Genomic DNA, 12,918 nt, shown 5'->3' with positions numbered 1-12,918 from the left:
ATGTTTTGAAAATAAAAAGCTAAAAAAGATAATAAATGTTCATTTAAAAAAAAAGTATGTTTCCTGAACTGAGATCTAGCTCTGAGTTTGATGACTCAGAAGGCTTGACTTTTTGCCTTGACAAGTGACTTAATTTCTCTTGGGCCCAAATTTCCTTGGACCTCAATTTCCTTATTTATAAAATGAAAAGAGGTTGGACTAGAAGATTTCTAAGATCTCTTTCAGCTCTGAACACTGACAAGTACAATCTGCCAGGGGTGAAATCAGAGCAGAAAAGTTCAAAAAAGATGCTCTAGAAAGCCTTTCACAAACTGTAAAACGTTTTATAATATTAATAGCTCAAATATTTATAATCCTTTACAATATACTTTAAAGAACTATATAAAGGTAAGGAATTAAGCCTTTTTTCTTGGAGGTAAGAAATGAAATCCTATGGCGTATATCTGCATTCAGAAATAACACACTTGCCAGCTTGAATGAATGAAAGTAAATCAGGTCTTATTTCTGTAAGAAAAGGAGAAAATAAATTAATCAGATTTATGTACACAGAAACCTCACAGGAATGGAGGCAGAGGTCCTCGCGGGTCTTGGAAGTGATTATTGGGCATCCAAGGTGTTTATACTGAAGAGTTCAGAGAGCCCTACTCAGCCCTTTGGGGGGTCAGTCTGTCTCTGGCCGAGGTGCTGAAGGATGGTGACGCAGCCATGGGCACTGGTGCATCGCTGCAAAGGCTGTTGGTTTTCCAAGCACCCACTCAGTGGGTCAAAGGCAAAGGTCTTATCTGTGCCTTCTCCTCTCGAGTCCCGACCGCCAAGGATATAGATCTTCCTGCCACAAACAGTCACTCCACAGCTCTCCTGGAAGGCCAAGAGACAGACGGATACTCAGGCTTGCCACCTCCCTTACCTAGACACCTCCTTGGACTAGCTAGGTCAGTTCTGAACAGGTAGCATTTAGGAACGGGACAGTCAGAGAATTCTTATTATAGAGCATCAGCATTCCATCATGGAATCATAAAATCTCAGAATTGTGCGAGCACATGGACGGCCCATTGCTCCCGTTTCTCAGCTCAAGGATCCCACCTCAGTTTCCTCTGTAACTCCACACTCCCCTGTCTTCACCACATGCCCCAGCTTTAAAATTTTCTATGATTCTTTTCTATAGATAACATATTCTAATTATTAAATAAAATATTTGATTGAATATTATAGAAGAAGAGAATACCCTTCTAGAGGCTCCAGGCCCTTGATCCTGTTTCTTGTTTCTCTTGCCAGGATTCCGTGATGGTGATATGATGCTGATGTTCTATATCTACTGGCCATCAAAATTCTCCAACACACTGTTCTTGTTGAGTCATATCTGACTCTTATTACTTCATGGACCCTTGGGAAAGATACAACTATTTCTTTCTCCACTGGATTAAGGCAAACAGGGTTAAGTACCTTGCCCAGAGTCACATAGCAAGTGTCTGAGGCTGAATTTGAATCCAGGGCTTTCTGACTCCAAGCCCAGCGCTCTAATCCACTGAATTATCTAGCTGCCTTGTACTGTCTGCTTGGGAAAGTCAATTACCCTCTCTGACTCTGAAAACTGGCTGTCATTTCTCCCCTTCCGTTAAATGGGGGTCATGAGCATTGACTGGACACCCTCATAAGATTTTAGGGAAAGTCAAATGATACTGTAGATAAGAAAATTCCTTGAAAAGCATAAAATTTATAAAAATGAAAGAGATTTAAAGTTCTATAGAATGTCAATCCTAGAAGGTACATTAGGATATTGAACATTAGAGCTGAGAATATCTTAGAACACAGAATGTCAGAGCTGGGAGGGACTTGAGAACAGTTTGTTTATATATGTCTTTGAATATATTTATATGTGTGTATGATATATGATATATGTGTGTGCTTTGCAAATCTCAAAGCTTTAACTCAATTATAAAAATTCAAATGATATCATTATTATGAATAATAATAAAAAATAGAGTAATACTATATCCTTGTATAGAAAACTGGGAAATTTGTTTAGACACCCATGAGTTCTTATTCTGGGATCCAGTGAACTTGTTTTAAAAATATATTGATATCTCTATTTTGGGCATCTAGGTGGTGCAGTAGATAGAGCATCAGGCCTGGAGTCAAGAAGACTTGTCTTGAATTCAAATCTAGCCTCAGACACTTAGATAGATAGATAGATAGATAGATAGTCATGGGACCTTTTTTGCAGTTACAACTAACAATGGACCCCTTTTAAGAATAATGTATTTAAGTATATAAAAATAAAATATATAACATTACAAAGAAAGCCAATTTCATTGAAATAAAGATATAACCTTTTTTCCCCATCCAAATTTATGGACTCCCTGACATCTATCTACTTGAGTTCTATGGATTCCAGTTTGAGTCCTGCCTTAGGATGTCTTAATGGGGAGGTTATCTTAGGCCATTGACTTCCCCTCCTCCCATGCCTTCCCCAAAGGAGCCCAGATGGAACACAGGACCCCTCCTTACCAGGGGCCCAGGGAGAGAAGCTGCTTCTGCCCAGAGATCTCTGCATGGATCATAGCTGAAAATCTTGTTCAGGAGACCCCCTACCACGTAAATGGTGTCATCCAGAGCCACAGCTTCTATACACCTCTGGGTGAAGGGAGCTGGAGAAAGGAGTCTCCACTTGTCTTCCCCAGGATCATAGCATTGCACCTGAGGAAGGAGGTCAACAGAGTCAGGGAGGCAGATGGATTCTCCTGGTGCTGAAAGCTCCAGAAAGCCAGATGGAGACGAGAGGATCAGGGCCTCAGGCCTCCCAACTACATACCACCTTTATCTATAGGATCAAAGAAGAATGCTTTGCAAACCTTAAAGCCTTATATAAATTTGAACTATAATTTATTATCATTATTGTGAATAATAATAAAAATGTAAGCTACAGTGTAATACTACATCCTTGTATAGAAAGCTGGGAAATTTGTTTATACACACATGAGTTCTTAAACTGGGATTTGGTGAACTTGTTTTTAAAATATTTTGATAACTATTTTAGGGCAGCTAGGTGGTGCAGTGGATAAAGTACCAGGTCTGGAGTTAGGAAGATTTTTCTAGTTCAAATCTAGCCTCAATCACTTAGTAGCTATGTGATCCTGGGCAAGTCACTTAACCATATTTGCCTCAGTTTCTTCATTTGTCAAAAGAGCTGGAGAAGGAAATGGCAAACTACTCCAATATCTTTACTAAGAAAAAACCCAAATGGGGTTACAAAGAATCAGACATGACTGAACAACAAAAAATTTTTAATTTAATTGGTTTCTTTGTAATCTATATATTTCATTTTATGCATTTAAAAATAAAATTCTGAAATGGGTCCCATAGGCTTCACTAAACTACCAGAGTGGTCCATGATACAAAAAAGTTAGGATCCTCAGGACAGAGTCAGGGATTTTTTTGATACTTTATTTATTCCTCCCTGATGGTTTTTTTTTTTTGGAGGGGGGGGGAGGGAGTAGAGGTGCAACTGGGATTAAGTTCTTTGCCTGGGGTCACACAATGAATTGAGGTCATATTTGAACTCAGGTCCTCCTGACTCCAGGGTGGACTAATCTAACCACAACACTACCTATCTATGCTTCCTTTATGTTTTAAAAAATGGTTCCATTTTGGAGTACAACACCCATTCCTATTAAAAACGCTAGAGAACAGAGGAATAAATGGAGTTTTCCTTAAAATAATAAGTGGTATCTATTTAAAACTATCAGCAAGCATTAAATATAATGGGTATAAGTTAGAAACATTCCCAATAATATCAGGGGTGAAACAGGGTTGCCCATTATCAACACTATTATTCAGTATTGTACTAGAAATGTTAGTTTTAGCAATAAAAGAGAAATGTTGGAGAAGATGTGGAAAAACTGGGACACTAATGTATTGTTAGTGGAGATGTGAAATGGTCCAACCATTCTGGAGAGCAATCTGGAGCTATATCTAAAGGGGTATCAAACTGTGCATACCCTTTGACCTAGCCATTATTGGATCTATATCCCAAGGAAATCATAAGGGAGGGGAAAAGATCCACGTTTGGAGCAGCTCTTTTTTGTGTGTGAGAGCAAAGAATTAGAAAAGGAGTAGATGCCATCAGTTGGGAAATGGCTGAACAAGTTGTGGTACATGACAGTAATGAAATATTATTGTTCTATAAAAAAGATGAACTGATTTTAGAAAAGCCTGTAAAGATTTACACAAATTGATGCTGAGTGAAACTAGCAGAACCAGGAACACATTGTACATTGTAACAGCAAGAATGTGTGATAATCAACTATGAAAAACTTGATTCTTCTCAGGGGTTCACTGATTCAAAGCAATCCCAATAGACTTTGGATAGAAAATGCCATCTGCACCCAGAAAAAGAACTAAGGAGACCGAATGTAAATCAACACAAGCTATGTTCACTTCTTTATTCTGTTTTTTATCTCTCCCATGATTTTTCCCTTTTGCTTTAATTTTTCTCTCCCAATATGATTCTAAAGCAATGTGAGTTAATAATTTTTTTAAAAAAGCAATAAAAAAAGAAAAAGAAATTAAAGTAAATAGAGTAGGTAATGAGGAAACAAAACTATTACTCTTTGCACATGATATGATAGTATACTTAGAGAATCCTAGAGAGTCAAGTTTAAAAAACCACTAGAAACAATTAACTTTTGCAAAGTTGCAGGATATAAAATAAACCTACTAGACATGGAGTTTCCTGAGGGTAAAATATTTTTATCCAATCTCTCTCTCAATATGTGAAGCATATTATAAATACTCTAAAAATGCTAACCTTGTATCAGTTTAGTTGAATTGAACCAAGAATTGTCAGCTAGACTAAGTGAAAGAGCTTTGTGTTGGTCAGGAAGGAAGAGGAACCAATCTGGAAGCAGAAATTTCAGCTTCACCTTAGACAGCAATAGCCCTGCTGACCTGGCAAAAGGAGCTCCAAAAGAAAGCTGTCATCCCCCCACACATACTTCATTTCATCTACCTCCCCATGTCTATTCCTTTGCTTGGCTCACCTGGTTTGTGTTGGAGCCATCATCCACAGCACCTCCAATCACATAGAGCTTATTGCAGCAGGGCACCACAGCTGCTGAGCTCACAGCCTCTAGGAGTGGGGGTACGGGGGTCCAGGTGTTGAAGAAGGGGTCATAGCATTCCACACTCCTCAGGCGGTGGACACCATCAAAGCCTCCCACGGCATAAAGCTGGGAGAAAGAGGAGGAGTCCCAGAGGACCCTTGTGGTCAGTGTTGAATTCCTGCAATGGCTCCCCCTGCCCACAGGATCATGTTTAAACCCTCGAGCTCTTATTTGAAGCTTTCCAACCTATGTGATCTCCAGCTACCTCTATAGCCTGATCCTCTCAACACTTTCCTATTTTGTGAAGTCTCTGCTCTGGCTAGTTCTTCTTTTCCTGGCTTTCTTCCATGTGGCCTTCCTTCCTTCCCTTCCCTTCTCCTCCATGCTCTTCTTCTTCTCTCCCTACTTAAGGTTATCTACCTTTGAAGAACATTGTCTAATTCCATCTCCTTTAGGAAGTCCCTCCTCATAATTTCAGCCAACAATCAGAAATCTTTACTATTTCCAAATAGGGCATGGATCTTTGTGAGATCAGTGTGCCTTACTGGAAGGGATGCTGGACTTAGAGTCCAAAGATCTGGATTGAAATCTTTCCTTTAACAGTCATGTTACTTTGTACAAATCTCTTCCCTTCATGGGGACTCAATTTTCTTTTCTATAAAATAAGGGCATTAAAAAAGTCTTTTGTGTTTCTTAAGGTCTCTGAGTCTACCCACAGTAAACTTTCAGAATGGCGACATTCTGTCTCCAAACTAATGGGAAGCTTGTGTGTATTTTCTTTTCTTTACCTTTGTGGGAGGGGGTGGGTGGTAAGTAGGTAAGGATTAGGTAGAAATCGGAGCAGGATGCTATATCATCAGGAGAATTACTGATGGTTTAAAAAAAGAAGGAACAGGGAACTATGGATTGGATTAGTGAGTCTGATCTAGCCCCAATTACAAATAGGCATGGGACTGTTCTAGGTTTTTTGAGCTCTTAACTAGAAATGTTTGTTCTTAGTGTAAGCAGTATAACAGGATCTTAATTCAGTTGTTTTGGGGTATTTTTGGTGGGGGAGCCCTGGACCCCAAGACACTGGCTGATGGTAAAGAAACTACCAAAGGGTAAGTAAGGAGGGGCTCATCTGGTGGGAGGCTGCCAGCAAATTCTCTTGGTTGTTTCCTATTTTAGCTAATTCTTGGTAACCACCCACTAAGCTCAGATGCCTCTGACTTCTAAAGGACTGCAAGTGATATCAGCATCCTGGGACAAAGTCCCAAACACCCTCCCCTGCTTATGGTTCAATTAAAGATGCTAATTTCACGTGGGTCCAAAAGGAGGGGATGTGTAGACTGGGGGAATTACAACTCCAGAGAATATCTTGGGAAGTTTCAGTCTATTACAGCTGGAACTGGGTCGATTTTGGCCTTCTACTTCTAATGACTTTATAATTAACACATCTATATATTATCTTTCCTTTATAAATCAACCTTAGAAATGAACCATCTCCATTGTGTTGCGATGGGGGGCAGATGGGGGAGCAGGAGCAGATGGCAGCCTTTGAAGGCAGCAATAGAAAGGGAAAGATAATTAGGAATAAGATATAATGCAGGAATCAAGCGGGTTCAGGGCCTGGAACAAGAACTCAGAAATCAGAAAAGGTTTTGAGAGCAGTGAAGAATAAAAAGCCTGTGGACCGAAATAAAAAGATTCTCTGCACAAATCTTAACAATCTAGGCCCTTCCCATCTGAGGTTAGCTTCTGTTTGATTTGTATGTGTTTTATAAGAGATTAACTACACACATGTTGTCTCTCCTGAGGGTCTTTGGCATACAGACTCTTTAGGTGACATGGATTAAGACAGCAAGAGTTAATTTCTTGAGTTTATTATTAAGGGGATTTCTAGCTAGCATTTACATAGCACTTTACAAACTGTAGAGTGCTTTACAAATATTATTGCATTTGATTCTCACAACAACAGTAGGATATAGGGGTTATTTTATTCCCATTTGACCATCAGAGAGGTCCACTGTGGACCTTGGGAGAGAAGAACAGGGAATAAATATTCATGAAGTACCTTGCTGTGCTAAGTGCTTTTACTCATTTGATCAGTCAGCCCACTCCCCTGGCCTTAGGGATACCCCTGCCAAACCTCATACACCCCGTAGATCAGCTGGGCTTGGAGCCTTCTGGATGAGTTCAGCCTTGGGATATTCTTTTGTAGGGGCAGTTCTGACAACCCAAGACCCAAGGGGATTGGTGACCCAGATGGCACCCACCTACCCGCCCTTGCATGACGGCCATCTTGTGCCTCCACCTGCCCTCATTCAGGGACGCTGCCCTGACCCAAGTCTGCAGCTGAGACTGGAACATCCAGAGGTCACGGCTGTGGATGTGGCCACCTGAGGAGAGTGAACCATACCATGTCAGAGACAGAAATGACCGGAGAATATAGAACAGAGAATGGCCAATCTGGAAGGGACCTTTGGACAGCGTACATAAAGTGTTGGCCGTGGGAGAAATCTTAGAAAAGAGCTGGTATGAACCCCCGACCTTAGAGTGGTAGAGCAAGAAATGGCAGCATGAGATCATCTGTTTAACCTTTTTGGGTTAGAGATGGGGCAATTTAAGGCGAGGGAACAGAAGGGAATTGCTCAGGGTCGCAGTGTCCATGGAGATCATGCTAGTAAATGGTGCAGTTCCCCTCTTGGATGCAGCCATTCCTCTCCTGTGTAACACAGGAAAATCTCATCCCTTCTCTGGACTCCAGTCTCCCTATCTGTGAATTGGGAATTGACCTACATTATCTCCAGGTTTCTTTTTTAGCTCTAAATTTTGGATGGAGAGGTGGGTCCAGTGGAGCAAGAGGAGAGGATGAAGCAGAAGCCAGTTTCTTTGGGCTCTCCCGTTGCTGAGGGTCTCAGCCAATGCAAGCAGGCCTGTGATGGGAGCCTATGCTCACCTGAGAGGTAGACGTTGTTCCTCATGGCACACATGGCAAACTCGGATTTGGTGCAGCCGGGCACACTAGGCAGAGTCTTCCACTGGCGGCTCCAGGGATGGTAAGCATCGGCGAAGGGCAAGGTCAGCAGCCCCGTCCTGTCACAGCCACCGACCACCACGATCACCTCAGCCAGATCCATAAACCTAGACAGGGAGGGAGGGAGGGAGGCCAGGGACAGACCAGGAATTCTCCAATCCCCCAGGCTGCTGACTCCCCCTCTCTCCATCATTAATCCCTTGGCAATCCCAGAGATCCCTCCAGAGCACTGATTACTTCCCTCTCAGGTCACTGACCCTAATCCCACTGATCTTTTAGGCTATCATTGAACAACCCCACTGACTTTCATCCTCATGACCTCTTCAGTTTAATGATAACTAGTCTATCTCATCTCTGCGTCAATGACCTCTACCCTACTGATCACTGTTCCCAATGACCATTCAGATTACTAACCACTGAACACTGATCTCTCAGGGACTGACCTTTCAGGCTACTGACCAATCATCATGCTCCAAAATTTTATTAAAAATGAATGTTAAAGTATAGGACTGCTTGCCATCTAGGGGAGGGGATGGAAGGAGGGGAAAAGTTGGAACAGAAGTGAGTGCAAGGGATAATGTTGTAAAAAATTACAATTAAAAAAATTAATGTTAAAAATTGTCTTTACATATAAGTGGAAAAAAATAAAATACTATTTTAAAAATCCTGTTGAGCTCCACTTTATAACACCTCCTCCATCCTGGCTCTCTCCCTCCCTCATTTCAACAGACCTCTGATCACTAATTCTGAAGACCCTTCCTTGAGGGCATCAATCCTTGCTCCATCTGATTCAGCTTATTTCCTGACCACTCAGCCACCCTCCTAATTTTCGACTGTCATCAGTTTTACCACTGATATATCTGTTGATTTTACTCAATCCCACAGGAGCCATGCGTCTCCCAGAAATCCTAGCACCTCCCTTTGGTTCTGGGGGGACTGGAGGACCCCCTACCTCCTGGGGGTCGCCTTCCATGAGCTGCCCTCCCTCCCGAGGATGAAGCACTGGCGGGCCTCCAGCAGAAGGGGGTGGCACTCGCGGCTGGTCCGAACCATCTCATCAGCCTCCACCTTCTCTAGGAAATAGGCCGGGGCCAGCAGGGGAAGCCGAACTTGCTTCAAGAGGCCCGGCAGCTGTCCGCGTCTGGCTGGGGGGTCATGTCGCACCCAGCGCATGGTGGCCTCAAACACAGCCTCCTCCCTTGCCACCCCCAGGCTCTCATCGGCCAGCAGCTCAGCCACCTGGGCCAGCTCCAGCTCCAGGAACTCGGGCTGAGAAGAGACTTCTGGGAAGGCCCGGCGCACCACGCGGAGGCTCCCCGCTGCCAGGGAGGGCAGGGAGAAGGTCCGAGCCAGCCTGAGGAAAGCCAGGCAGTTCTGCGGCCCGAGCTGGCCCTCCAGGAAGCTGGCGCAGGTGTCCCGAAGAGGGAGCACCCCCAGCAGATCAGACAGGGCCAACAGAGCAGCTGCGTCCTTCTCCAACAGGCCCGCGCCGGCCCCGTAGAGGTGGTCCAGGAGCAGACCCAGGACTCGCGGGGAGACTTGGGGGAGGAGCACCACATCCTCTTGGGGCGCGCCCCCAGCAAACAGGGCTCGGAAGTAGGTGCTGCCGGCCGACAAGGCCGCGCGGTGACAAGGAAAGTCCCGGTCGCCGGTCCGCAGGACCACGTCCGTGGGGGTGCCTCGGAGCTGGTGCACAGGGAGCGTCTGCAGGGTCTGCGGGGTACGGTCAGAACCGACGCAAAGCCCAGCTTGGGACGGGTGGTCTGAGCGAGACTCCGCCTCCTCCCTGGTGGGGCTTGCAGGCATCCTGTTTTATCAACAAACAAACAAACAAACGAGAAATGACTTTTCTCCATTTCCAAGGCCTGAAGGAAGGAGGTGGGTTGTGGCTCCGTCTTTCAGCATCCAGCTCAAGGCCCTGCCTTAGCCGCTCAAGTACCCACTTGCAGAGAGTGATGGATCACACACTTCCATTCAGCCCAAGCCAGCAAGCATTAATTAAATGCCTACTCTGTGCCTGGCCAGGATGTTGGGGAACCAAACAAAGACACCCATTTTATCCCCTGTTCTCTACTGAGTAGCTTTACCCTCATTGCCTCTCACTTGGGTTATTGCAATAGCTATGTAATTGGCTTTTCAGCTTCTAGCCTCCCCCTTTCCAAATCTAGCCTCCACAGGGCTGCCAAATGATACTCCCAAAATACAGCTCTGATCACAGCACTCCCTTACTCAAAAATCTGCAATGACCCCAGAATAAAATGCAAAATCCTTAGATTAGCACAACCTGCTCCCCCCCCCCCAGTCTTCCACATTCCTCCCCTTTGTGCCTTCCTTCCCCTCAAACTGGGCTTCCCGAACCATGTCCTGCACATCCTCCCACCTCTGGTCCTTTCACTGGCTGCCACCATATTTGGAACATACGCCTTCCTTCTCCCCCTCCTATGAAAAGATTCTTATCTTCCTCAGAACATAACCCAGGTGCCACCCCCTACATAAGGCTTTTTCTGGTCCAGCACTTAGCACAGTGCCTGGCACATAGTAGGCACTCACTAAATATTTATTAACTCACTGACGGATCCTCCACTTATTAGTGTTGCTCTGGTCTAAATATTCTCAATTTCTTCAACTTCTCCTTATGATTTTCAGTCCTCTCAACATCCCAGACATGTTCCTTTATTTATAGAAAGCTTGACTCTTTCTTGATCTTACATGGGGCAGTTTGGTAGTGGATAGAGTTCTGGGCCTGGAGTCAGGAAAACTCATCTTCCTAAGTTGAAATTCAGCCTCAGACACTTACTAGCTCTGTGACCCTTGTCACTTAACTCTGTTTGCCTCAGTTTCCTTATCTGTAAAATGAACTGGAGAAAGAAATGGGAAACCACTCCAGTATTTCTGCCAAGAAAACCCCAAATGGGGTCAGGAAGAATCAGATGTGACAAAAATGTCTGAACAATAACAAAGATATTGCCTGGTCAGCCTGGCACTCCCTACTTGATTGAACCTCAGTGAGGAAAGTGGTTTATAGATTGTAGCCAGTTTATAGACTGTAGAGTCTTCTTGTTTGCAAGTCACTCTTCAGGTCTCAGTTTCTTTATTTGTAAAATAATGGGGCAGGAATGGAATGGAAGGATCGGGGCTAGAACAAGTATAGGATGATTGCCACACTCATCTCTTGGGACCTGGATATCCACTGAGGTGGGCTCTTCCTGATCTGTTTCCTGGTCTGTGGACCCCTCCCTCAGGATGTCTTGGATTGTTGGGTGGGATCACCAATATCATTACATCCTCCCCAGATTGTACACTCAGCCCTGGTCCTGTCCTCCCTTACAGCCCCTCTTTTCTATTGTTCAATTCCCTTTCATCCTGGACCCCTTCCTCAAGGTTCTGGTGCTCATTGAGATCTGCCTTCTTCTGGCATCTTCTTCAAAGCTTTTGGCTCCTTTTCTTATGTCTCATGACAGACAAGACCAGGAAAAGGAAATGGCATTTGCCTTACCCCCAATGCTACTTTCAGACTTTCCACACACATACATACACTTATCACCGTCACTTAACAACCACCTACTTCCTCTCTGAGGCTCATTCAGTCCCGGAGACAGTCTGGGACTACAATAGGCTGCCTGTCCTTCCCAAAAAGTTCATTAGCTGGTTCATACTCTTCTGCCTCAAATCCCTTTCTATTCGCTCTCCCTCTCCATCAACCCTCTTAAATTTCCTCAGCCTAAATGACCTCTGTCCCCTGTCTTCCTCAGCACAGGGCTAACACCATAGGGTCTAAGATGTCGAACTGGGAGGGATCTCAGTTTACAGAGATCTTCATTTTACAGAGGAGAAAACTAAAGATTAGCAAATATAAGTAACTTGTTTAGGTCACAGAAGCAGTAAATGTCAAAGGTGAGAATTTGAATCCAGGTCTTCATTTTTGTTTTTTACTTGTCCAAGGTAGCAAGTGTCAGAGTGAGAATTTTATTTTATTTTAACATTAAATTTCAATAGTATTTTATTTTTCCAAAGACATATAAAGATAGTTTTCAATATTCATTTTTGTAAAATTTTGAATTGGAACTCAGGTCTTCTTAATTGAGCATTTCATCTACCATGCCATAGTTACTGTCATTATATGTTAGACACTGCTTCCCCTCCCTGCTAACTCAACTGAATTTGCCTTAGGTGTCAATGTTTCTGAGTATGAGAGGAGGAATAAGACTTGCCCAACAGCATCCCAGCTTCCCTTCTTCTCTCCAGATCACCCAAACCAGAGTGCCATTCAAGATCAGCCTACTCTCCCAACCTCATGGTTGAGAATAGGAAGGGGCTGGCTCGTTTGAAGAAGATGTTGGGAGGAGAATCCAAGGTCTTCCAGTTCAATTTCCCTGCCAGTTCAGGAATCTTGAACCCCTTGGTTATCTCCTGTGACAGAGAGCTTACAGCCTTCTGAAGCTGATTGGAATAGGCATTGGAGTCAGGGAGACAGAGGCAAGATCTGCCTCAGACACCTGCTGTGTGATGGTGATCAAGTCACTTTATCTCAGTTTCTTATCTGTAAAATAACATTGCATTCAAAAGCCTCTAAGATGCTTCTCAGCTCTAAATCTATGATCTTGTAGTCAATTATGGGTCAACTCTGATTAGTATAAAGTCTATATAGGTAGAAAATATAGTAACATATATAGTATAATATATAGTATCATAATATATAATATATAGTATAATACAATATTATACAATTATAATATATAGTATAATACTATAATATATGAAGCATTATAATATATTACATAATTATAATATATCGTA

General features: G+C 43.3%; 1 protein-coding gene across 1 annotated transcript; it reads right to left on the bottom strand.

Moving 5' to 3' along the window:
• Positions 1 to 416: 416 nt before the first annotated feature.
• KLHL35 (kelch like family member 35) lies at positions 417 to 10,229 on the bottom strand. Its single transcript, XM_003764655.2, has 6 exons — positions 9,074 to 10,229; positions 8,044 to 8,228; positions 7,365 to 7,483; positions 5,040 to 5,228; positions 2,509 to 2,697; positions 417 to 858 (listed from the first exon to the last, which is right to left on the bottom strand). The coding sequence occupies exons 1-6, from the start codon at positions 9,925 to 9,927 to the stop codon at positions 646 to 648; spliced, it is 1,749 nt and encodes a 582-aa protein (XP_003764703.2). The 5' UTR covers positions 9,928 to 10,229; the 3' UTR covers positions 417 to 645.
• Between the last annotated feature and the right edge of the window lie 2,689 nt (positions 10,230 to 12,918).

Source organism: Sarcophilus harrisii, chromosome 3 (assembly GCF_902635505.1).
Source record: "Sarcophilus harrisii chromosome 3, mSarHar1.11, whole genome shotgun sequence".
Lineage (NCBI taxonomy): Eukaryota > Metazoa > Chordata > Mammalia > Dasyuromorphia > Dasyuridae > Sarcophilus > Sarcophilus harrisii.
The sequence above is the reverse complement of the archived record's forward strand: the minus strand, read 5'-3'. Positions and strand labels throughout refer to the sequence as shown.

Bases quoted from the DNA above. Each gene is read 5' to 3' on its own strand.
- KLHL35 (XM_003764655.2), bottom strand. From the start codon at position 9,927: ATGCCTGCAAGCCCCACCAGGGAGGAGGCGGAGTCTCGCTCAGACCAC. The intron at 8,229-9,073 runs GTAGGGGGTCCT...CTCCCTGTCTAG, and splicing joins TGGAAGGCGACCCCCAGGAG to GTTTATGGATCTGGCTGAGG. The intron at 2,698-5,039 runs GTGAGCCAAGCA...CTCCTTCCTCAG, and splicing joins ATGGCTCCAACACAAACCAG to GTGCAATGCTATGATCCTGG.